Genomic DNA, 26554 nt, shown 5'->3' on the forward strand with positions numbered 1-26554 from the left:
TATATCTCGTGCCCTCTGACGGTGTTTTTAAATAATAAAATTTCCTTTCGCCTGCATCTTCCAGTATTAGCATAACTAGTGGAATCATCGAGGTACAGTAGGTCGATCGAATACTCACCGTCGAAATCAGTTAGCTCGAAAGTAAAAATATTTCCTCAGCCAATAAACACGCCGATCTGGCCTAAAAAAAGCTTCTGCTTCCATTCACAACAAAAAGCACCGCGACGCCGTCTCGAAATCGTTATAAATGAGTCCATATCCACATAAAAGCCTGCCACTGCGTCGCCCTTCTAATTTAGCCCCCCTCCCCCCTCTTCCATCCTTCATTTTCAATACCTCAGCCCCTTTGTTCCTCGCTCGCGCGCGCACGCACGAATTCCCGCTGGCTACACCACGTCCTCCGAGAAAATCCGAGTAGCTACCCCCTACTCCCTTAACTCCCTCGCAACGTCCTTGCGCTGCTCTCCGTCTTTTCGATGATGTGGGGTAGAAAGAGAGAGAGAGAGAGAGAGAGAGAGAGAGAGAGAGAGAGAGAGAGAGAGAGATAGAGAGAGAGAGAGAGAGAGAGAGAGAGAGGGAGAGAGGACTATATACTACTGCCCGAGGGCAGCCACGCGATCGTTTCACCCGTCGACACACAAGCCACTGAGCGAGCGAGCGAGACGTGGCTGCAGATGGATATCTCGTTCTATAACCCCCTACCACTTCGATGCTCCCACTGTCTCTCTTCCTCTCTCTCTCTCACTCCCTCTCTCTCTCTCTCTTTCTCTCTTTTTCTCCCCGAGAGCTTTCTCTATGTGTCTCGACTTCCCCTCGCTCCCTGTTTTCTGTGTATGCAGCTTCGACTTTCAGCTATTCTGATATGTGCAGATACACGTCTCTCCAGTCGTTCGGATGTTTCTTTCGGATTGATGGCAGATGCTGTAATACTTGTGCTGAAATATTATATAGAAGCTTTCCTTTGTGCTTGCGAGATGGGTACAATCGATCGCCGCGTCGTTATGGCGAGCTCGTATACATAGAGAAATTAGAAACTATTTCTTCTCGATTGATGAACAAAAACAAATACGTTCTGCTGTACGATTTGAATAAAAGTTCCCTCACGGGATTCTTCTCACGTAGTGCACGTCTCGCGCCTCTGTTTTACGAGACATGTTAATGTCCTTGCCAGCAATTACCGTAATTGACGTTGAATAAAGGGATCTTTTGAGGCGAATCGAATATGCGTGCAGCGGCTCTGCGAAAAATAAAAGACAGACGGGAAATCAACTTCCTTCGAGCTTTTTATATGCTTTTGGAGAACGTATTTGCTCTTTTCATTCTATTTATATATTATATCGGCACCATGGGAAAAGCAAAGCTCTACATTGTTATGCACATTGTAAGTCCTCTTTCATTCATTCGACAAAAAAAAATGTCCAAAGGCATCGAACGAATATCTGAATAATCGAAGCTTTGAATCCGTGATCAATCAAGCGGTAAAAAACAAATCGGCTTCTTAAAGCTCTCCCATTACAACAACAGTAGTATCGTCACCTCCGAAAAAGATCGAAAGCCTCTCGACACCCCTCCATAGCCTCGAATCTATCATTCCTACAAACAAGCAGGCGAGTCTCGCGCGCATTTGTAAAAATAATTTCCCTCGTATCTCTCTCTCTCTCTCTCATCCCTCCGGGCTGTAGTATAGTGCAGTATAAACCACTCGAGATACTCTCTTTCTCTCTTCCTCTCCCTTAATGTACGGACTTGTGCATCTCTTTGGCTGCTTTCGCATTCCCCGGCTGTGTACGTATATACTTTTCTTCTCTCTTTTTTGCGTCCTTTTTTTCTTCTTTGTGTCTGGCTGATGCTTTGTGTACGACGGAAAGTCGTTCCCTATGTGTGGGTGCCAAAATTGCTCTTGTTCAATTGGGTAAGCACGGAGAGACGTGACTCGCGGAGAAGGAGAAGGCATTTTTTATGCAAATAGTGGGGGGTGATGACGTGACGTTGGAATACTTTTCGGGATTTTTCTGCGGGGGCATTGTGTGCTGCTCTCTTATCTACATGTGGACTAGTCGCGGAAGTTGAGAGAATTGTTTGCTGACTGGATTCGATGCTGAAAATTGACGGCTGATACCGTACCTAGCATTTTACTACTTGGCGCCAAAAGTTTTCTTCGTTTTTGATGATTTGGCGAACGGGAGAGAGAAATATCTTTTATGGTAAACGAACCGCAAACTAAAATTGGCGTATAGCTGCGTCCACGTATAGCAAACCGCAACGCGTTGTTTATTATTTGCGGATGGTTCATATAATTGAAGATTTCAGTGGTTAATTGAAGCATAATTTCTGCAGTTCATTCAAGAATTAGTCCTGTTATTGGATTTTCCCGATTCTCCGCACAAAGCCGGCCGTAACATGGAGAGATGGAGAGGCAAAGGAATAAAAATAAAGTCCACGAAACTTAAGAATAACACCTGGCGAGCTTGTTATACGGTAAGTATTATATCTCTATCTTCTTATACTTCTTTGTCTGCCCTAAAAGGAAATCTGTCTGAAGAAAATAAATTAGATTCTCCTGAGCTTTATCGAAGGTCGCAGCCAACGTAATGTAGTTTTGTTACAAAGTAAAAAGTTGTTTGTGTTGCCTCTTTCTCTCGTTATTATACTAGATAAAATACAACGAAATAGGGACATCGTTAGCTCGATGAGTTTTGTTTTTCTCATTCTTGAAAGACGTTAATTCTCGGGAAATCCCAGTCTTGGAAGTTTACGGTACAGCTTGAATAACTCCCGGCTTAAAAAAAGTTTGCTCCGAAGCCATTATATTAGAGACGGTTAAAAACGTTTAATGGTTCTTTTTCAAACACACTGCATTGCAGAATCCATTAATTTACTTCGCAAGAAAATTATCTAATGATTTACTTTATGAGACACTGAATTTCACGTTTGATGGCTTCCTAGAGTCGTGAATTTAATACTTGATTTTGTCGATGCTATTAACGTATGTGATCATTATATGGAGTTTCAAGTTGTACCTTTGTATAAAACAGTAATAGTTGGTATAATAGTTGGTTCAAAACTGTATGTGTACCAAGTTTTTAGTAAATGTATCGTTAACGATGTAACTTTCAGTAAATTTCCAGAAAATGTTGAAAAGTTCCTTCCTCTTGAGAAACTTTGTTCATTTACAAGGTTTCGATTTTAAAAGATTTTTTCTTTTTTTTGAAAAATATGGAAACTCGTGTTCGAACTTTTATACTTTCTAGAAAGAAGAGCTTTTAAACAAAAGCTGTATTACCAATGTATATTACAACATTTTCCTTAGGTGGATCGAATAAAACACAGGCCTATAGCTACGAGAACAATAGCAAAGACTCGACTTACAGGTTGAATTCTCCGGAAGAGATATGAACACCTCTTCATCCATCCGAAAAATTACGAAATCATCGCGGCACTGCGATACTAGGACACGTTTCTCTATTTGTCTCGGTTCAGGATAGGAGACCGAAAATCCGTAAATTTCAGCCAACTATTACAAGGCCGAGAGCCACCGTGTTTTTCTTTCTTCTTTACCAATTTTGAATGCTTCGACTGGATACAAAATTTACATTATTTTGATGCGAATTTCGTATAAATATGGTTTGACTTGAAATACATGATTTGAAGTTTTATACCAGCGATTTATCCGATACTTTCCTCAGTTATTTTTAAAAGTAAGTCTTACATTGCTTTAAGAGTAAAAAAAGATTTGAGTACAAATGATAAACTAGAAGTATATGTAGTTACTTCGTCGCCTTTGAGTGGAAGTGCAAACTTCTGATATTCAACAAAAATACTTTTTTTTTCAACATAAAATTTCTAATTTTACATCAAATTCTGTACAAGTTCATGTTTCTTATGAAAACCAACAACAAGGTAGCGACAAACAAAGCTCATCAATCCCTAAACATCACGCTAAAGGCCTAGCCCTCGTCGGATTCATTAAAAACACAGCTCTCTCGGTCAAGTCTCTTCAAAAGAATCCTAACTCCTTTCAAAGACAAAGGAAAGCCCGATTTCTTTCAGTCTCCTTTTTCTGGCATTTCTTGGCCGCGCGATCTCTCCTCGCGCGCACTGACACTCCCGCGAGGATTTCCAGCTCCTTGCGGCACTTTGAAATTCAAAGGCGGAAAATCTCCCGGCCCCTATGAACTTTAGCGATCCGCCCGCGAGCGAATGTGTACCTTGAGAAAAAGGATATTATTCCTCACCTTTTTTGCGCGCACGAGGATGGGATGAAGGAATCGGTGATTCAAATGGGGTTTTTCTTCTTTTTGTAGAGTTTACGGACTTTATTGACTATATTTGTTATTAGCATTTTGTATATTTTTTTGTTAAAAAATGGGTCATCACATATTCAACAAACATTTTTGAAGGTTTCTGACTGCTGCTGCTGCTGAGTATTATGTTTCACGTATAGATACGAAAAATTAATGTCAGACGACACGTTATAAGAAGTCACATATTTCAAAGTAGCACAAGTTCGTCTCAAAAAGAAATCCTGTACGAAGCCAATTCCGCGAAAACAGGGAAATCTCGGCCAAGTTTCAAGGGAAAATTCACAATTTTGCAACTTAAATCAAATTTTCAGTTACGCTTTGAATGTGCAATGAGCCTCAAAGTAATCCACCGAGAAGCTGTTTTAAATCTCTTCGAATACAAAACCGAGAGTTCTTCGAAAAGAAAAAGTCGCAGAAAATCCAAATTTTCCGCGATTTATCTCATGCAGTAGCAAATGCATAGATGCTTTGCCAAAATTTTAGAATCTAGGCGAGAATCGCTGCTTACGGCTACAGGAATAATTGGTTTAAAAGCTTTATAGGTATTATAGCACGAAAAGAGCTTTCGTCCGACCTAATTTTCAACCCCATTATATTGCTGGAGGGGAGGCTGCAAACATCCAAAATTTCAGAGGCTTCCAGTGCTTATTCGCGGGGTTAGGCATATTCATGTAGGTGTGGAGATAAATCTTGGGATTCGTGGAGGCTATTGTGTTGAAATTAAGGTGTTCGTGTTTGCGAAGATTAAGCCATGTATTGTTCGATGTTTCGATTGTTTTCAGGATTAAATGGATAATAGTTTTCAATTAATTTTTTTTCGAACTACAATTTCTCTTTTCTAAGGCCAGCTAATTTATCAATCATATATTTCTGTGAAAAGTTGAAAATAAAATATGTATTTTATTCGGCTTCTGGCAGTTGATTTCAGTTTTTAATTGATAAATCACTGGTACGTAAAATACTTTAAACTCGATAAAGAGTACATTGATTATTAAAGGTAGAATTAATCTTGAATTCACTTCAAATTTTATAATTTTCAGAATATTTGGTTTATTAACTATACGCTAAAGCTGCTTAAGCAATTGCTTATAATAAATACACCCAGAATCGTAAATTCCAATTTCTCTTTGTTCACATTTTCAAAATCGACAAAATCGTACGCGTTATCCTAAATCAAGGCCAAGCGTATGCGTTCGTTTATTGATCTTGAAAGAACATTTTTCATATTTTCATGCCTTAAAAATACCACGAGCCCTGGTAGAAATGTCAACGGTTCAATGGCTTAGCAATGGCTTATTTAACCAATAACGCCACTGAACCGCTTTGAAAACTGCTAAATAACCGCTTACTGTAATAGAAGCTTATGCACAGCTCCTTGCAGTTAATTTGCTTAAATTCAGTTTACTAGCCGTACGTATACAATTGTCAGGTTAAAACTTTTATTAATAAATATAAATTTACCTATATGATTGATTATAATTGAAAAAAGGTTAGGATATGCAAAGGACATGTAACAATTTTTACATAATATATTTAAGTTGTATCTAGATAGGTTAAGAGGTTAGGATAACCACCAGCTAAATGAATCAATTTAATTTTATTAATATTTCAATTTTTTACATTTAATATAGTCCTATTCTACTAAAGATTATTGATGTGCACTCTTTTTGAAAATGCCAAGAGCTGATGAATAAGTTTAAGCAATCTTTATTGCATTATTACTTTAATTGACTGATTTGAGATTTTGGTCAAAAATCACTGATGCCAAGAAAAATGTGAAATTCTTATCTTATGTACTCAAAACCACAATGAATGTTTAAATGGGTTCTTTTTTAGTTTAGTCTTGTTGAACAAGGCATTTTGAACTATTTAGTTTGCTAATACAAACAATTTTTATTTATTTTATTTGATCAGACAGCATGACATTATGAAATAACAGTTCATGACTTGGTACAGTCAAGTGAAATGAAGTGCAGTGCATGCGTATCATACAAACCTTGTTCAGATAGTAGAATAGGACTATATTAAATGTAAAAAATTGAAATATTAATAAAATTAAATTGATTCATTTAGCTAGTGTTATCCTAACCTCGTAACCTCAAATTAGCCTCCGGCAGACATCTTGGAAACTTAGCGGTTCCTAAGCCACATTTTTTGTTAAATTTTAGCTTGGCAACCGTTAAAACAGTTAACTAAGTCTAAAGGTCTTAGCAAATTCGAACCGTTAATTTTCTACCAGGGAGTTCGCGACTAGTTACCCTCAAAATGCCACTTCAAGCTTCTCGCACATTTAAAATAAAAAAATATTCATACCCGACACAAAATTTTCCAAATCCAAGCGACCTACTCTCCTCTGCAAAAAAGCTCGCCATCTTTGCCGAAAGCGCTCCGTTTAATTTCGCCTTTTATTAGGGGTACACACCGTCCTCTCGGCTCTTTATTTGCCGACAAAATTTCTCGCCAGAGTAATTAACAACCTGCCCGCATTTCTAAGCGTCGTCGCCGGCGAATCGGCCAAATTGAAAATAATAAAAAAGCCGGAGAGCTGGGCGCGTCGCTCTTCAGCACCTCTTTTTCATTTCTTCTTTCTTTTTCTCCACTGTCCTCTCGGCATCGCGTATTCGCGCATATAAAGCTTCTCGTGTCTCGTTGCCATAAAGTGTTAAGGGGGTGGATTTTCTGGGAATTGTTTTTCTTAATTTCCGTCGGAAGTGCGTGGGCATTCTGTGTAATTGACGAAAAATATTTAATTTTAATTAGAGCCGAGTTGGGTTGGTCGTCCGCTTTTTATCTTATCTCTGAGAATTAAGCTTATCGCTAATGAAATATGGGGAGGAGTTTTAAGACTGATTAATCCATGGCGCTTTTATTTTTAAGGGAATTACTGACACAATTCAGTACAGGTATACAGTAATAATGAGAATTTTTTGCAATCGATTATCTAAATCGAATAATAAAATACAAATAGTGTCAGTACACAACTTTTTTTTAAATAATGGCATTGAAAAACAACTATCCAAATGCCCATAGACTAGCCAACGACCTTTCGTTAAAAAAACCTTTCCCCCGTCATGCGGGTCTCGCAGCAGCTTTTAATCGAGATGAACTCGTGCTCGGCTACAATTAACTGGCAAAAAATTTCTCGTTACCACGGCCGTAACGAGATGCACGCGAAAGCTATCCTCTCTTCTTTTTGCGCGTTTCTCGCATTATCGGACGCACATGTATGTGTGTGTGTGTGGCTCGAGCGAATAATTACAATGAAACGCCATCAATATTCTCGTAGAGAAAGAAGAAAAGTCATTAAATGGGACGATCGATTAAAAAATTCCCAAATAGGAGAGAAGCGACGGTGGAATAGTCAATGGGAGTAACGGCCGACTGGACTTGGACTTCATCAACTTCGGGCTATTCTTTTTTTCTTTGCTGGTAAAGTATAGCAACAAACATGGAATAATATGTAAATTTAATACAACCGTTACACTAGCATCACATAGCGATCACAGATGCCTTACCCGCTAATAAAAATAAATAAATAAATAAATAAACGTATTGATCCAGAAAATCCAACCGCATTTGATTAAACTACCGTCATAGTCCGCGCGTGCTGCAGGCCCGAAACAGCCTCAAAATTCTAAACACGATATCGCGAGCACGCATAACAATTGAAAAATATCACCTTCCGTTAACTCTCCTCCCTAACACTACACATGTTCCAAAAGTACTCTAAATAATTCAACGGCGCACGTAAGGTCTCATCCATTTCACGGCACAGCTGCAGCGTGCGGAGAAAATCCTCTCCTTGTTTCTCCTCGAAAAAGGCGAAGAGCGGCAATAAATATGTCGCGGCGATCCATTAAATCCCGGCGAAATGAAACCACTTCGAAGAATGAAAAAAACTGCAACACACAGAGCGAGTAGCGAAGGTCGCGACCCATTAAATCTTCGCGAAATGAAAAGGGGCTCGATTAAAATTCTCCCCGTCGACGTCAAGGCAATAAAAATCCGGCCAGCCGCTGCTCACGTTCGCGGAACGCTTTGATGGCTCTTTTTTTTACGCGGATGCGACGAAATCTCGGAAGAGCCTGCGGATCTTTGGCAGTCAGCAGGAATTCGCGGATTTCGAGGATTTGGGCAACGTACGCGAGAGCGACTGGTCAGAAATTCGAAAAGGGAATGAACGAGCTTATATCGCTTCCGGAGATCGATGACGTTTTCTCGCTCTTCTGAAGATGGAAAACATTGTCCCGAGTAGTATGAATTCTGAGAATAACGTCATTAAATGTACCAGAGATCAAAATCAAATCGCATAATTAAAGAGCAAGTTAGATCGAACGCTAAATTTGTACGATTTTAAAATTTATTCGCGTAGAATCAATTTGCAGAGCGAAGTGTCCTTTAATCCCGCTCCGCTTTCTCGAAGAATTGAATAGGGCTACAATTTATTCAGCAGAGTGACGTTAATTTATCGCATGAATCGAGGAAAATTCGCGAGCTCTGCATTCACGAAACAAATCAAAACGACGTATAGTAATCAGGACAGCGGCAGCAATCGAAGCATCGCAGTGTAGCTTGCCAAAGCGCACTTTATTCAAGCGCTAGCTTGCCTCGCCGGCTAAATGCGCAAGGAAGTTTTCGTCCTTCTTGTCACGTTTATCTCTCTCTCTCTCTTTCTCCTTCTCTCTGTATGCTTCGCAAGCACAAAACGTCAAGGATGCAGTAACTACGTGCGATCCTCTCGGTACACGATTCACAGCTGCCGCCAAGAATGTTTTCTCCGCCTATTCACTCTCTTCCGATTCCTTTTCACGTACATTATACATACATACATAACACACGCTCCATTTCCGGCCTCGGCTATATCATATCCTTCTCCCTCTCTCTCTGATCCCTTTGCAACTGGCTCCAATTTCTATACATCTCGCGGAAAGGGGCGTTTCGTTTTCTTAAGGAGGTTGCTTATTCATATTACTACCTACGAGCACTGCGGATCATCTCATTTTCATTCCGCGGATGAGACCGTGTACCTATGTATTTATCATAAGGAGACGGATTGCGACGACATACTGCGACACTATACATTATTTCGAGAGAAATCGCGCATACGTTCGTCGCTGATGCGCAGCGAAAGGTCATGCATTATGTATATACTAGTACATAGTGTTGAGAGGCTGATAAGGGTCTGAAAGGCTTTGAAGTTTTCGCGGGTATGGTAATTGAAGCGCAAGTTACAAAGGCGCTTTTGTGGCGGACGAGTCTATGGCTGAGCTACGGGAAAATTGAGTTAGTTGAGTTTCGCGGAGGTAAAAAGGATGGTTTTCCAAGAAAGTTAATTATACTCGCTTGGTATGCGGGGCTATTCAGAAAATGAATAATAGACGCGACGTTACACCGCTCTCTGGCTTTGAACCACGCAAGCGTTTGCTGTAAAAAAAATCTGTTCCTCTATCTCAAAGGTTGTACTCGAGTTGAGAATTTAGCGTATACAATTACGGAGATAAGAAACGGTTGGTATATGTATAGGGGTGAAAAATGCCTTTAGTCATCTTGCATACAAATGAGAAAATTCGAAAAGATTCTTAAAATTCAAAGTCGGGACACATCGTTATATATAACGAGTAATAATTCGCTCACGAGCTTCTTTTTGGAGAGATTCAAAGACTCCACTTTCAACTTGATGAACCATTTTAAATTGTAGACTGCCCACACACAAACACACAGATAAAACAAAAACGGCTTTCGTAACAAAGCAATGATCGTTCAACATCCCACACATATTTCCACCTTATCCGCCTCTCAGCTGAGCACACAAAGAGCTTGCACAGAGACAGAAGTAGGCGTCCGAGAGCTTCTCGAAATTGCAGGTGACGAAGCAAAGCGCCGCCTAAATTTTATATGCGCTAGCAGCGCGGCCCCTATTAAGCAGGCCCTTTATTGCCCGACGAGTTTACGGGCCGCAATAACACCGTGAGCGAGTGGGATGTTTGCGCTGTTACTCGCAGGACCTTCTTGTCTTCAGCGCAAGGCTTTAGTTGATACGGTAAACAAGGCCGAGTACGACTGAAACCGACATTTCGAATACTCGTGGTTTTGTGGCTTTTGGATCTGGAGTTAAGAATTGTTTTTGATGCCAGCTTTTTTTACTCTCAAATCTGGCGCTACAATTTGTAGTGATATTGTTCGGTCAGAGAAGCAAGACCTATACATGAATATAATGGCTGTATAATCACGGTGATCGATTTCAAGTATACGGTTAGTCTATTTTTATCCCAATTACTTTAAATGCCCTTAGTACACTCGTATACTATGTACACTCAAAGCTAACGATCGATAAGCATCTCGGCATAATCGATAAAAGGATTGCATAAAACAGTTTTAAATACAATTTTCTCCATACGCAAGAAGTCTTCAAACAAATCTCAAATCTATATATCGTCCAAATTTTTTTATGAATCTCTCTATAAAAGACCTTCGAAATATCTAGTCGTCGCAAAAATTCAAGCCAATAACCCGTTCACTCGACTTCTTTTCCATGCGTCCGCAATAAAGTCCGCAATACTCTTACTCGAGCCACACAACGCAAACATAGCAGGGGTAGTTCTCCCAGACACATCAGTCTTTTATACCCACACGCGGAATTCCCCGTAGAGCCGCAGACAATAAAGCACTGAAGATTCAACGAGTTATGGAAATTCAGAGTCCACCATTCGTGTGCGGGATACTTTATTAATGCGCTCGGAGCACTTTTACGGCGTCACAGCAAAATAGGAAGCAATAACGCGAAGGCGATTCGAAATTGACGCTTGCGGTCTCCGCATTGTGACGCTTTCACGAGAGACGACGCGAGGGTTGTGTGGAGTGATGCATCAATTCTGCGCCTGGAGTTTGTTTTACGAACTGTGAGAGATCTTGTCGTTTGAAAGTTTTTACTCTACTGTGGACTTGATAGAAAAGGTCAAAATAAGCGTCTCTTGCCGTGATTACACGTAGAGCTTGAAATTCGTCGGACCTTCAGCTACGAACTTTTAATTTCAAGCGCTTTGTGTATACACGCAAACTGCGAACTCTGCGGTGACTACAATTTTCTGCTTATTTAAATATAAATGCAGAATTTTTGCAGGTACCTTATATACATCACTGGAAAATATAAGTAATCGTGCTCCTTTAGTTCATTGCCATGTCGCGACACGAAAATAAATTTCATTAGCACACTGAAGACGAAAAACATTCCGCAAAAGTATCTCGGCAATGCGGCGCTACAAAGGAATTTCTACAGCGAATTTTGCCGAAAAATAGCGGCTCGAAGGAGCAATGCTTCATGTTACGCAAACCCAAATAGAAGCCGCAGACGCAGATCGCGTGAGCAGAGGAAATACTACAGCCACCTTTTTTGGTATTGTATTTCCTCTTCTTTTTTTTCGCAAAAAATAGTTCCGAGCGCCAAACGAAACTTTATATTTCAGAGCACATTAAATTCAATGTAACCGAACGTAAGTGTGCGTAAAAAGAGGAATTTCGAAAAGCGGGTAAACGCAAGTATTTAATTATGCACTGATTTTTTAAACCATTTTCGAGTGATATAATGACCTGGATGAACTCGTCAGAGACTGCACCAAATTGCAGTGAAAATAATTCTCATGGCTGAATTCACGATGTTATTACAACGCGAAGTACACTCAAACACGATCTTTTGCATTAAAATTGTACTAAGTTGTAAGTCGTTATAGCAGAAACAGATTCGCATCAGACGCTTATATAGAAAATCAATTGACCTCGGGTGATCAAGAGCAGCCCACTACATCTACAAATAATAAAATTTATTAATTGCGCACTTTTGAATGAACTCGTGCCCAATTGACTCGGACGGTCGGACAAAAGGAGGCCGAGAGCCGCAAAAAGTACCCACTTCCAGTCTCGTCCCTCTTTCCCTCTCTCCCTTGAGAGTCAAGGTAAAATAAGCGGAAAATGGCGTTTAATTGCACTCGATATAGAGGTGCGCAAAACAAAGGTAGAGGATGCCAAGGTTCAGCGCGTAAACAAGAGACGACGCCGGCCGGCCTCTTATTTCTAATGAGATAATAACGGCATCACCGCCTCGAGGCAGCTCTCTTCCACAATAATAACGTTTTTCCGAGGTTCTCCTTCTGTGTCTCTCACACTTCTTTAGTCTTAATTTCGGCGTTCGCTCGGTTGTCCTGGTCTTGTACGTACAAAGAGTATTTTCGCGAGAAAGAGATTTGGTTTAGTTATGAGATTCGTTTGGCTTTTTGTGAGAAAGAAAATTAGACCGGTAAGTTAATGCGAGTTTTGTTTTACTACGCTTTCTTTGGGCGTTACTTACGTCTTTCAAAAGTAGAGGTTTAGTCAGGCTGTATTTTAATCTATCTGCTTAACGCGTTATTAGACGATTTGAAAAAACATTCGCTTTCGAAAAATGAATTAAGCATAGTGGGTAATTCAGAATAGTGCGCAACACCGAAACGTTTGTCGCGAAATCGCCTGCAACCAGAATTGCCGCACGCCACTCCGCAAGGAGAACTTCTCTCTCCAAAACAAGCCACTCGCGGCAAACAAGTCAAGCTTTCCAAGAATCTCGTCACCGATATATAGCTATACGTATACGCACCCACATACGCGAACCTATATACAGGAAGATCCTCTCGTGTACAAGCTCCACTGGCCTATACGAGATGGGGAGCTGAGAGGCCACTTGGCTGCATGTAATTCCGCGGTGGACGGCAGCGGAAATTCGTCGGATGAGTCGAGAGCACGGGTAAACAGATTTTTAGGGAGCAGAGATCCTTGGGAGGACTCACCGCAGCTCTGTGGTATTATCGATTTCTGATTTATGAAAATTTATGAGAAGCGCCTATTCGCGAACTTTGGAGCTTTGCTATACACTGTATACATGTGAGAGGCTATGATTGATTGTTTGGAAATAAACTATTAGTTCTAGTGTGTTGTGTGTGTTGAAGATGAGCGGGTTATAGACTCGGAGAATAGTGATGCGCAATGGGAGTTTTATATCGATTGCTGTTGTGATATTCTGCAAAGATTGATTACGCTTTATTTATTCATCGTCTAATTTCGCATCCAAATTATCAATTTGAGAAAATTCACTAGTATTATGCAGAGCATTGTTGTATCCCCGAAAATTCGTATTAACTGAGCCTCAGCTGCGCATTCGCCGCAAAAAAGTCTGACTGACTGAACAATGATAAAAGACATAACCGCGGATGGACAGCTCATTCTTCTGTGATCATTCGCTCGTCCGTTCGGCGCGTCTTTTTCAGTCTCCGTTTCAACCACGAAATGTAATCTTTCGTCAAACGAGTCCGGACTCATTGTTACGACTCCGCATGTTGTCCATTTCAAGCCATTAATGCTCAGCCAAGCACCATTATTTTCTCGCGTTCACGAGAGGACCCACTTTTCATTGTCAGACTTGCCGAGTAGATTTCGATAAAACCCCGTTTTTTCTCTCTCCCGCTAGCTGATAAAGTGCAAATTGAATTCTTTTTCATACCCGAAAGTATAATAATTTATTTCTGGATTAATTATTTCTCGATAAATCGAGTCGAGAAGCTGAGCTTGCGGTCGTCAGCATCAAGTGATTTATAAGGAGAATGTCACACCTCTTCGTCTCACTAATTTCACCTCAGGGCGACTCGCTAATGCCTATTCAAGAGCCAAAACTAATGAAGCCCACGTATCGATGTCTATTCTAATGAAGCTTCGCTCGGGGGGCATTCAAATTAGTTGCGGCCGCTTTCTTCCGCTAAATTGTAGCCGAAGCTTTCATCGACCTTTACCTCGTCGAGTCCGGTCTTTGGATCGTGCCCTGATTTAAAGCTATGTGTATACGATGTAATAATATAGTCCATGAAAAGTGTTTTCAAAAGAATTCATTCCGAAGCCATCGCACGTATTGGAGTAATGGACTATACCAATGCGCAATATAAATCATAATGCGTCAGTTGCCGCTTATTCCAGTAAGTCAAACAGTCGCTTTCAAACAGGATATTGAAAGTTTGCCACAAAGCATCCCGCGGATAGCTCTACGCGTTAAAAATGGTGAATTTTATGATTTGGATGATATTTCGATGTTATTATATCAGGTCGGAAAATGCAGGATCCTTTGATTTCGGAAAATTAATTTCCATTCGAGTAAACATAATGAGAGCGTACATGTAAATAAGAATATGTCAAAATTATGCAAATAAATTTTCTACAGCTCGTTATATTAGCCACTGCAAATATAGCCAGTCTGCTTTAATTATGAACGATATACTCGGTGAATAACAGCGGGAATTCTCCCCTCGCTATTTATACCAACTCGTATGATTCACTAGAGCCACAAAGTATCGACGAAATGAACTAATAGTCGTTTGTTCATGGAATGAGAACAAAATTTACTTACCATTCACGTCGATTAACATTATCGATCGAAATGCTGCTTTAACGCGGAATTTCGACCTAGCGATAAATTTAATGCAATTCAAAATACATAAGTAATAAGTTCAATAACAACAGTAATATATATATATATATATATATATATATATATATATATATATATATATATATATTGACATAAAATATATAGGAATAAGCCGGTGAATGTTTAGCAGCCTATATTTAACAAAGTGAAGGGGTGTATAAAGAAAGAAACGGGTACATATGTGTTGGGACAAAAGTAGTGCCAGGGCAAAAAAGTACGTATATAAAATTTCACAATGCTGTGGGTGGTTCAATCAATTCATTTTTCAATCAGCAATTCTCAAAAAACCAGCGGCAGATGATATATATGATTTAATGTACAGTAATTTAACAAGAAGTTTTAATATGATACGTTTGTGCGAGTAATGTATAAAAATATCGAGCAGATCGAAAAAAGTGGGGGGTGTGAAGGGTCAACTATCCATATAGATATACGATACAACACACAAGGCGCTGGTGTGTGCGATGCACATCCACAACTCGTCGCAAGCAATCTTCTAAGTAAGAGTCACTGCGGTTTGCCAAAAACGCGTGTAAAATCGAACGGGTGTGTATAGGTATACATGTATGCGCAGAGGCGAGTATAGTATTTATCTCTTCCGCGTATGCGCGTATGTAATCCTCGAGTGGAAAGAAGAGCCTCTGTTTTCGGTTTGTGTACGGAATTTACCGTCGGTTTACACGGCAAAGCTCTTGAGCCTGAGTGAAGTGTTTTACTAGTATTCTGGCCACGTTAACTTATTTGCACTGCAGTGTACGCTAAAGAGACGCGTGTTTCTTGTTATTGAAAAAATGATTTATGAATACAGTCGGTCGAATTTATTTTTCCTCGTTGACATACACAAGTTCGAGGCACTAGGTTAAAAAGTATTTACAAGAAATTTTCGCGTAAACCGCATCGTACGGCGTATCTTATATAGGGAATGAAAAATTACGTGTATCCCTGTTGGATCTCAGAAGCTGTCTGAGGCATTTAACACACACATCGTCAACACGACATCGTCTCAAAATGCAGGTTTACTATTTACGTTTACAATAATATATTATACACTCGTTCAAGAATCAGTGATAGAAACGTGTGTCTAATTCCTTCCACAGTATAAGGACGGGGCACTAAGACTTTACAGAAAATATACGATACAGTGTATGCGGATTAAGCGAGCACGTGAGGCAGAATAATATATAAAAGTGAGTGTGGAATAATAAAGAAAAACGCAAAGGACGGACGGATTCGTTCAACTATCGTTTTTTTATCACACCATATTGAAGCTGTGTAGACTCTCATACTCTCCAAGTGTCGCACCAACTTAATGTAAACTTGCGTTTATACTCAAGCAGTGCGTCGAAAAACACACACTGCAGCGCGGTAACGGATTTTCAGTTCTCCACTCAGTCGTCTTTCGAAAGTCAATATTGTCGCGGGAACTCTTTTACTCCCGTCCTCTCACGGTATACTTTCCGATTATCGATCAGCAAAACGTTTACCGAGTTTAAATGTATATGGAGGCGATTTGAACCGGACGCTTTATATAGTGTATTTTTAAGCTGCGAAACGGACAAGAGACGTTAATTAACGAGCGACGATGAAAATTTAACGTTAAGGAGTTGCCATCATAGTGTTGAAATTGCGTTGAATTTATAGATTGTAATTTTTAAGCAGACCTTCACACAGTATTTTATCGGCATTGCCATCATCGCAGACCTTTGAGCTTTGGCGCTCTTTGAGCTACGAAATAAAGCTGCGCGGGCAATATAAATTGTAAAAAAATATTGCCCGATACTTTGGTAAATTTCGATGCTAATACAAGTTTTAATTAAAAGTCGTTCGCGCTCGCACGTCGAGTCATAACGCTTTGATAAAGCGCGAATAGAAACTTTCCGATGAAGTTTTAAGAAAACTTAACCAACGTATGCTTCTGCGCCTTTGCCAAAAACTTTAATAACGCGTTTGCTATCGTTTCGCACAAACGGCTTTTCATAAAACAAATTCACGAAAGCATTATGCGCGCGATCGTGCACGAGTCATCTGCTGTGAAAAATTGACGCCGGATAGTTTTAATACATGACACGCACGACTTTCGTATTATTTCGCGTACAAGGTTATACTAAACTGAGAATCATCGTCAAGCTGAACCTAATATAGTTAACACCTCATTCGGCAAATGCAGAGAGAACATCTCGAGAGGAACGAAATCCGTTGCATATATATCGATTCGCAGGATAGCCTCGTATTGGCCTTCGGTTTATGGCTTTCAGTTCCTTCTCTCGTTGAAAACTTCATCGTCGCGCGCTCGACCGATTATTTCGGCTTGCAAAAAGCTCCTTCGTTTTCTCGCGAACTGCAGTATAGCGGGCGAATCTATACAGTAAATTTTTTCCCGCTCCCGCACACAGCGCTCTGCGCTTTTATTGACGCGTGCAACCAAGTGCGGCGCGCGAACGAAAACTCTCTCCGACTTTCGCGCCGCGCTGCATCCTCCTCTTCACTATTTCTTTCTCTCTTTCTCGCTCTTTTCTATCTCGCGACGAACGTCTGCGAGACCGTCGCGCCCAATCATACTGCTGCTGCTGCTCTGGCTTTTATCGTTGTTTTTTTTTACCGGCGGAGTTTTTCGCGCAGTCGGCGAGTTGGCTTTTTTCTCACTTTTTAGCACGACTGATACGCGTGATCTGCGTGCCCGTCTTTCTCGACGCGAGGTGAGACTAGTATTTTTTATAGCTTTGTTTATGACGGCGTGTTTGAGAATTTTCAAGTGTGTTGATAAAGTTGACGATAATCTGTTTTACCGATGGTGATACAATAGCTTCTTCTAGCGTAAGCGTAATCGCAAGAATTAAGCTATCGATTGCTCCGTCTTTAAAACAGTATGTACTTTTATGTGATTAAGCTGTACGAACGCTTGGAAATTAAATTTGCCTCACCGGAAAATTTTAACTCGACTTATCGCACATACGAGGCGCAGCGTAAAATTACATGTGGTACATATAACGACGGGAACGCACGAGTTGCCCATATAATCACGCGGCAAGCCCGAGGCACTTCCCCGATTCATAATGAGTTTAACACGAGTCTCTTGTCAGTTAAGCAAAGTTGGCGCTACTCCCCTTAAGCGTCTAGACACCGAAAGCTCGCGAAGCATCACTATCTCGTCGGCGATCGGATGTGTATCTGGCAACGAGGATCTACCCTATCCGAGTGTTGATGTCATCGTATCACAGCGATATTCGTACCGATGTGTGTGCACGAGATCGGATTTTCGGTTGAACGGTCACCGATGTGGTGGGGCTTTGGGAGGTATTAACGCGAGATTTTCTCCAGAAGCTTGAGGTCTACACACGCTGTGGCGCTACGATAGTCGATGACGCATTCGTCATCGCGGCGTTTTTTTTCTCACATGGCTGTACGAGAAGGAGAGATTTCGTCGTTTATACGCATTATGTACACGCTGGCAAAATGTATCGAGAAGAGAAGATTGAAATTACGTGATTCATGGGGTAGGACGAAGTCGGCTCTTAAATCTACGCAAGTCTAAATGGCACGTAAACGCGAGTGAGAAAACGAACTAAGAAGCTCTATTTGTTTTTATGGGACACTGCATATGCCTGTTTCATATCAAATGCACGCGTGTATGCCAGCCCTTAACGCGCTGGCATCATTCGCGGAACGCGCGATAACTGCGCCGCAAAATGAAAATCTCTCCTCCCCGCGCTTATACATATCGTGTGTATTGTATGTACAATATAAATCAACTGCGTATCATTGGACAGCCAGCTCAAACTCTATGTATGTACAGACCATCACACCATTCTCTCAATCCAAAAAGTATACATAATAATATAACTACACGACCGTGTTTGCGAGTGGGTGTGTCTCTTAATATCAATAAGGTGTGTTTGATGCAATATCATCGCAGTGTCTCCGTTATATGTGAATAAAGTAGATTGAAACGGGTGCGTGTGTGTCTTGGATTTGATTGATGCGTTTGAATGAAGTGAAATCCCCACCGCTTTGACGTAGTTGACGGTCTCGGCAGTAGCTTCGGTGAGAGCTCGACGGAGTCTTGATCTCCGAGCCTGGGCCAGTGTCCTTGGGCAGAGCAGGACGCCCTGACCACCTTGCTGTGAGCTGCTGCTGCCCGATGCCGAGCCGCCACCAGGTTGCTGGAGTTGCTGCAGATCACGGTGCTGAGATGACGAGGGCGGCGGTGGCGTCGTGGCAGTCATGGGCGACGATTTACACCACCAGGGGTACTGCTCCAAGGGGGGGTTTACATTTTATTTCTTTGACTACTATTTTCAGCGGTTTTATAGATCTAGGTGCTGGTATTATTATTCTTTGGTATATAGTGTGGTAATACAGGGGTTGTTTTATCGAGACTACAGTTTCTCTGCGAATTTTTATTTTACCCGAAATTTTGAAGCGAATCCAGTGTATGACTGAAAGACTGAAAACAATAAGAAACGATATTTACGCGCAACGTGCAGCATAAAAATAATACTCAGAATTCGATTTATCCAGTACACGTTATTCTAATTCACGAAAGGTAAGTACAATGAAACCACAGTTTCGATTAATATTCGTGGAGAATATATTGTATCGGGTAATAAATAAATGTCGTAATAAGTGTCGCATTCTACTTTTTTTCGTTCGTTGACACGCAGTACAATAAATTTTCTGTCCTGAACTTTATATCGACTGTCCGTTAAAACTTTAATATGCAGACATATCCCGCTTGCCAATTTTCGAGTGCGAAAAATGCTCTAAAAAAAAAACTAAATAAGTTTAACTATTTTTTAATAAACCAGAACGTACGCAGCCGAAAAATTGCGCCCTCCCGCTTGAAAATTTATTAAATATTTCTTGAATCTTGCAAGTCTTTAATTTTTGTTCCACACTCCGGGAAGTAATGCAGCGAAACATTACAGATTCATTACATGGAGGAGAATTTAGAAATAGTGTTCGTTTGAAAACTTTCATTAAATCTAATTTCCTTCTCAATGTCTTCATTACATGAAATCTCTCAAGAAGTCTCATTCGAAAATCTCATTCAACCCAACATCGAGAGTGTAGTATTTACATCCCCAAATTGCTTAGTTCCAATGATGATTTCCGTATAGGGTAAAATAAGTAAAAATATAAACATGCGTGCATCATAGAATCGAAAGAAAGAAAAGTTTACAGAGCTGGATATATCCAAATGTATGTACGTAATCAGTGTTGCTCCGGGATACTGGCGCTACTTACATAAAGTAGGGGAAAACAGGGTACACACAGAAGGGCGTGGCGCGTTCGCGGAAGAAAATCGCCGAGAAAAAGGGGAACAGTGCACGGAGCGCGTTTCCTTTCGTTATCGCACGCGGTGGAGGCTCCAAAAGAAACAAAAGCGCTTGAGGAGCGAGGTAGTTGGCGTAAAAAACGTTGCGGGATTTTTCTCTCTTCCTTTCGCTCGCGCACACGGACGTCGGACCTATTCACACTTTGTTATAGTTCTTTCTTTTTTCTCTTTTATAAAAGCAAGAGAAATAGTGGGTGACGCGGCGACGTTTTATGGAGTTTTCGCAGCTGTTTCGTCACGTTCGAGGATTTTAATTATCATTCTTCAGGCAATTTAGCAGGTCGGATTTTTGTTGTAATCTTCGTAGGTGACGTCGGGGGTTGGAATATCAAGTTTTCAGTTTTAATGGTATGGAATATTAATTTGCATATATGCTACGCAACGTTCTCATGAACAGTATTTCAAAAGTATATAATTTACATCTATGATTAGTCAAAGAAACAATATAAGACATGTTATTTAGACTAGTTTTAAACAGAGATAGTTAACAAACACATATAGAGATCAACAGTTAACACGGAGTTAATACATAGAAATAGAAAATATATCAAATCCATTGATTATATTATACTGTATAATTATTCAAAGCTATGGATCTCTAGTCATATGATAGATATTACGGCTACTCAATTATTGTCAAAGTCTATTGAGTCATACATCGATGTATACAAAGATAATAAATTCCAAAAATTGCAGATAGAGAAACATTGTATCAGATCTACAGCGTATAAACGTCTATATAGATTTTGTATGTGTATTTATTATAGCCAGAGAGAAAGAGAGTATAGAGATGAAAAATGAGTCTTAAAAACCTCTCAAATGTGTATAGTACTCGTATATGGCAAGCGGTACGTTATACTCCATGTTTTATATAATATAGAGGTTGTATGCGTATTGCATTGTGTGCACATAATACGCAGAGTGAGAGATGCGCGAGTGCGGATATAAACACATCGAAGCGGAGGTGGCTCGACTGATTTCGCCTCATTGCTCATTCATCCACTTTAATATTGGCATCAACAACGACGCAGTCGAGGAATAAAACTCTAATAAAAAAGCTGATGCATCTGAATATAGGCTCGTCAACTCGAAGTCAAAAGCATTTCTCGTCGGCTTTCATGGCTGATGCTCGCATTCGTATATTTTATTGATTTTACAGCATCAAAGCAGAACTAAACGCGAACTGTGTACGCGAATTAATTGCCCGTTAAACTTTCATGTAGTTCCATAAAAAGTAGGAGAATTTTCGCCATATTAGCTATTTTGTTTATTTATTTCATCACTCTACTTATTTGATAATAATTTCAACTTCAAAAGCTCAAAGCAATATAAAGCAACGTGTTTCTTTTCATTATTCACGAATTTCATCCGTCGACTACACGCGTCAATATGTAAAAATACAAAAATCAACGCAACGTAAAAATATATTCAAGTTCGAATTGTTAATAATACGCGGCAGAATACCGCTGCTGCGCGTACACGTATACACGCGATATAAAAGTGAACAACCTCATTTTTCTCGTGCGCCTCTCCTCTTGTTTTTCGTCGTGTGTTGCCCTATAGCTCCGGTCAGCAGCTACGTCCTGCAAATTGTCCGTGAAACGCATCGGCATACGTGTGCGCAAGCTCTCTCTCTCTCTCTCTCTCTCTCTCTCTCTCTCTCTCACTCTGCGTCTGCATGCACGCTTGATTGAAAGCTTGCTGCTGTGCGTACAAAGTGGCCAAGCGAAACTCGATATACCCGGCGCTATGTGCTCCCATTTACCTTCGCGATGGGGTATATAAAGACGAACGAAAGTAAGAGATAGCGAGAGTGAGAGAGGGTTGAACTTTTACCCTAGAGCTTACGCGAAATTTCAATGCTAATTATAGCGGCAGTATGGTCGTTTGCATTATTTTTTCGGCACTACTCGCAGGCCAATTTTTTCACGACGCTTCTTCGATGCTTGTTTACACGGAAAAAAATGGTTGGTAACAGTAACAAACCGCTTGGCAAAATACGCATGACCAACTATTTTTTTGGTTAACCTTACCAAGTAATTATTAAGTATAATAAAATAATTGGTAAGTTACCTGCTTTTTTGGTAACATTTATCAAGTTATTGGTAAGGTTAACCAAAAAAATAGTTGGTACCAAGCGGTTTGTTACTGTTACCAACCATTTTTTTCCGTGTAGCTTTATACGGAATCGTATCGCTATGCAGTGCCCGAAATACGCTATATTTGCGTTGCAATACTATTGCTGAGTTGAATCCTCTGGAATTTAGAACAGATGAAAATGCCGCTCCAAGAATTCGCAATCAAATCAAATTTGGAATTTCCCGTTTTTCGAAGAGATTTGGCTTTTTATTTGATTCTCAAATTTTCCTACTAGTTTTTCAATACTTGAAACAGACTTGCAATACATCTGAAGAAGTAAATTCGAAATGTACATCTACCTACGCGAGCTTTTCACGTGCACAACGAACAACGCCGCATCGGAATTCACCTAAGAAAGCTTCAAAACGCTCATTGTGCGCTGCATCATCTTTCGGAAGACGCGAAGCTTTCTATCTCCGTCGAAAAGCTGTCTCTTGGCACCCACTTTCGAGCTCTCTCACTCTTCTCTCTTTCTCTCCTGAACTGCCATGCTGGAGGAGATCTCTAACTGGTAGGGAGTCACCACGGGGGATACACACACTCCGACACGCAATAGAACCGGCTGCGCATGTGCACGCAGCATAGGGGGAAGCACAGAGAGTGTGTCACCGTGTCAGCGTGTACAACCTCGCGCGACTGTGCACGTATGTATTCACACATTTTCATCGTATATGATGTACGTGTGCCGTAGTATAGTCCAGTAATTTTGCTTATATCTCGAAAACGGCTTAACGTACAGTAAAATGACCTGCACCAGTCGAAAGAGCGTTCAATTTTGCATTGGAGCCGATTTTTTACTCGATTTCGATGAGTGCAAAGTTCCGAGATAATAAATAAAAAAGAAATTACCTAAATGTAGAAGAGGAGGGGAGGCGCATCTGGTACAGGGCTTGTACGCGTCTACATTTAGGTAATTTCTTTTTTATTTATTATCTCGGAACTTTGCACTCATCGAAATCGAGTAAAAAATCGACTCCAATGCAAAATTGAACGCTCTTTCGACTGGTGCAGGTCATTTTACTGTACGTTAAGCCGTTTTCAAGATATAAGCAAAATTAATGTTTGCACACTGTTTTCGCATAGAACCCATTGACCTAGGAAGCTGCAAACTTCAGAATCGTCTTTTTCGACTTCGATTTACCTAATAACCAAAATGCAGCCATTTCTATCACATTTCGATTTCAAAGCTAATTTTACTGGACTATAGTAGCATCAGAACCCAATAGACAATAGTGCACAGCAAGAGGAACAGACGGAGCTTCCTTCGTCTGCCTCATTGTGCATGTGTGTGGAGAAAGAGAGAAAAAAAGGGAGAAACAGCACAGTATATGAAATATGAAAGAGAGCATAGTAGAGCATCTGCGTTACCTGCCGGAACTGTCGAATGCCGCCATTGATCCTGAGCGAGTCAGCGGCGATACCGGCGATACCGTCGCCGGGTTCGCGCAGCTGACGCAGGGAGGCAGCGGCGCTAGGTATGCCTCCACTGATGGCGCCACTTGCAAGGACGCCTCCGCTACCACCGCCGACGCTGCTCCCCACCGCGTAGCCAAGACTCGCGTGCAGGGGGCAGCTGCAGCCGGAGCAGCAGCAGTGCGCCGCCGCGGCCTCCGGCTGCGAGCTCTGTCGGATCATGCGGCCGGTCGGTGAGCCCGTGACGAGGACCGCCGGTGGCAGGTTGCCGCCTGAGCCACCGCTGTACGAGGCGGCGCCGATTATCCCGCTGCCGACCGCCTGGCACGGACAGCAGTGCAGGTGGCTCCCGCCGCTTCGCACGCTCTCCCTGGAACACGTAGAGCAGACGCTTTTTTTAGGCGTTGGAGGAATGCTCGTGGAGAGTGCTTGACTGATGCCATGCTCAATATTCTCATCTACCCCTTCATATACCTGCTATATACTTTGAAAACGTCCAATTTTGAATCTCGCGCGCACCCAGTGGTCATGCGCTGACTCTAGTCAGACGCGTTTTATATATAGGTTACAAGTAGAGAATGTTCAGCAGGGCATGTATTTTTATAATGTAAGGAAATTGCCTGGATTCTTGACAATTTTTTCATCGTGCAAAACTGAGATTAACGTTCGAACTAGAATGACGCGATAATTAAGTATACCTGATCATAGAAGAATGACCTAAAATCATTAAAAAGACAGCAAAACGACAACTCGCTGCGCCAATTTTGACTTGTTCTACTAAAATTAAGCCTTCATCACACTGCCAAGTGAATAATAGATGGCAACTGAAAGTGTTCGGATGTCACTCAAACATCTTAAATACTCTGTATTATAAATGTGTCAAGCGTAGCCATTTATATTTATAAAATTCAGTTCATCTCGTAACTAGCACAAGATTCGCATGAAATAAGCTGAAACGACTCGTTGTTGATTTCAAAGCAAACAAAGCATCGATCAATGGAGGGTATCACTGATCTCGGAAGACTCGAAGGATCCGCGCGAATATCCTCGAGTGGTGCAGCGAGTGTACTGGTTTTCTAACTGTTGAGGTGGTCGTCTCGGCAAATTGTTGTTGGTGCGAGTGAAGCAATCGCCGAGACCCGGCGATAACAAGTGTTATTGCGCATCTTGACCCCGTTTAGCACTGCGGCAGACGGAGGAGGATTATAACACTCGATAGAAGCGGACCTGCTGCTGCGCGTACTATATTATAGTGTTAAAAAATTTCGCGATTATTTGATTTTTATTGATCGTCGAAGCTTTGTTGATAGGCATGCGTGGAGCGCAATGAATTAACGACTTTTTAAGGCCGTTATTACCGGGTCGATGATTTTGAGACTTTATTATCCGGATGACCTGGAAGGACTTCTGATAGGAATTATTATTAATTAGGAAACTCGTGTTATAGCGATACGCGAGTTAATTAATTGCGTATTTTGCATTATACAAAGAAGTTGAATTGAAATCGACCGTATTTGTCTGTTGCTCATTAAAAAAATTATACAAGGCAATTAAAACACCCATGTATATAATTGTTAGAATAATGCAATCGATTAAACTTTTTAAACTGACTCAGAATTTAAGTAATATTGAACACTATAAAGTTTGCTTGTAAACAGAATGTAAATTTTATTAACGGACTCCTGCAAAGAAAACTTAATTTATAGAGTAGCTTATGCATGTATCATGTCCATAAATTTCAATTTAATTAAGCTCACACTGTCTTATATCTAATGAATAAAGATAATATTTATGAGAGAAACGTTACCCTGCCTGTTTACTAATTAGCTTGTTCAACATTCTGCGATACACTTGCGGCTTCGAGTAAAGTCTAGTTTATAATAAGCAACGCAATAACGTATGGTAACGCGACAAATAGATACCGACTAGTAAAAAGTTCTATCGTGCCTTTACGAAGAAACCTAGAGCGCACTTGTACGTTCACCATTTTTCTGAAACAAACTCTCATCGAATTCTATTCGGTCATATCTACGTAGATTCCTCTCGATTTCCCTAGCGGATGCATCTGGCTATCCTCTGACATTCGAACTTGTGCAACACTCATAAAATACCCTCTACAACCTGCATCAAACGCGTCCCCCCTCTCTCCCCCTCTCTCTCTTTCACGAGAGAACGTATTGAGACATTGGAAAAACGGCGCGCCACACGTGGCTTTGGCATTAAAGCTCATCCTCGTAAAAGCCCAGCCATTGACACGATTTTCACAATCGATCGTCGCAGCTGCCTCGTGGTCTCGGTTTTAGAATTTTGAATATGGAAAATTTATGCGGGGATGTGAAGCCGAATAGCTTTTGCGCGGCGTCTTCTGTTTTTTGAATAAAGTGCACGGAAAGAATTTTAGAATAAAAATTACATAGAAATTAAGGATCAAAATTACCGTGCTAGCACAGTAACGTATGGATGCCCCGCCATCTAGAGCACTTTTACTGCATCGGCACAGTAAAATTTTCGGTACTTTTTTATTTTTCTCCATAGCCTCTATATTATGATATTTTGTTGTATACATGTTCGTGACGCATTCTTAACGTCGTATTGTTGATATATAAAGGGTTATTTGTATATGACACGCTTTGAACCAAGAAATTCGTTGGATTCAACGAGCGTACATCAGGGTTAGATTTGGAGGTTATGGAAGCAGATAACGCACATGGCCGCGCATGAATTTCCTTTGCAGCACGGTAAAAATTTTCGTCATCAAAAAATTTACAGTGCCGGTTCAGTAAAATTTACGGGGAGCAAGATAAATAATATCTTGGGTCAGATAAAAACTGTCGGCAACACACGGCGGCCCACGATTACCGT

The 26554-nt window shown here is 40.8% G+C and overlaps 1 protein-coding gene across 4 annotated transcripts in view; it reads right to left on the reverse strand.

Annotated features, from left to right (window-relative positions):
- The window catches only part of LOC100119646 (small conductance calcium-activated potassium channel protein), a 152279-nt gene that overhangs the window by 63519 nt on the left and 62206 nt on the right, over window positions 1-26554 (reverse strand). For 2 of the 4 annotated variants that reach the window (XM_031929393.1, XM_031929394.2), the window contains 2 exons: window positions 23648-24083; window positions 18810-19055 (listed from right to left, as the gene is read on the reverse strand). In XM_031929393.1, the coding sequence (XP_031785253.1) occupies window positions 18810-19055; window positions 23648-24083 (682 nt within the window). The remainder of the gene's footprint in view (window positions 1-18809; window positions 19056-23647; window positions 24084-26554) is intronic. The other 2 variants (XM_031929395.2, XM_031929396.2) reach the window with 2 other exon arrangements.

Source organism: Nasonia vitripennis, chromosome 4 (assembly GCF_009193385.2).
Source record: "Nasonia vitripennis strain AsymCx chromosome 4, Nvit_psr_1.1, whole genome shotgun sequence".
Lineage (NCBI taxonomy): Eukaryota > Metazoa > Arthropoda > Insecta > Hymenoptera > Pteromalidae > Nasonia > Nasonia vitripennis.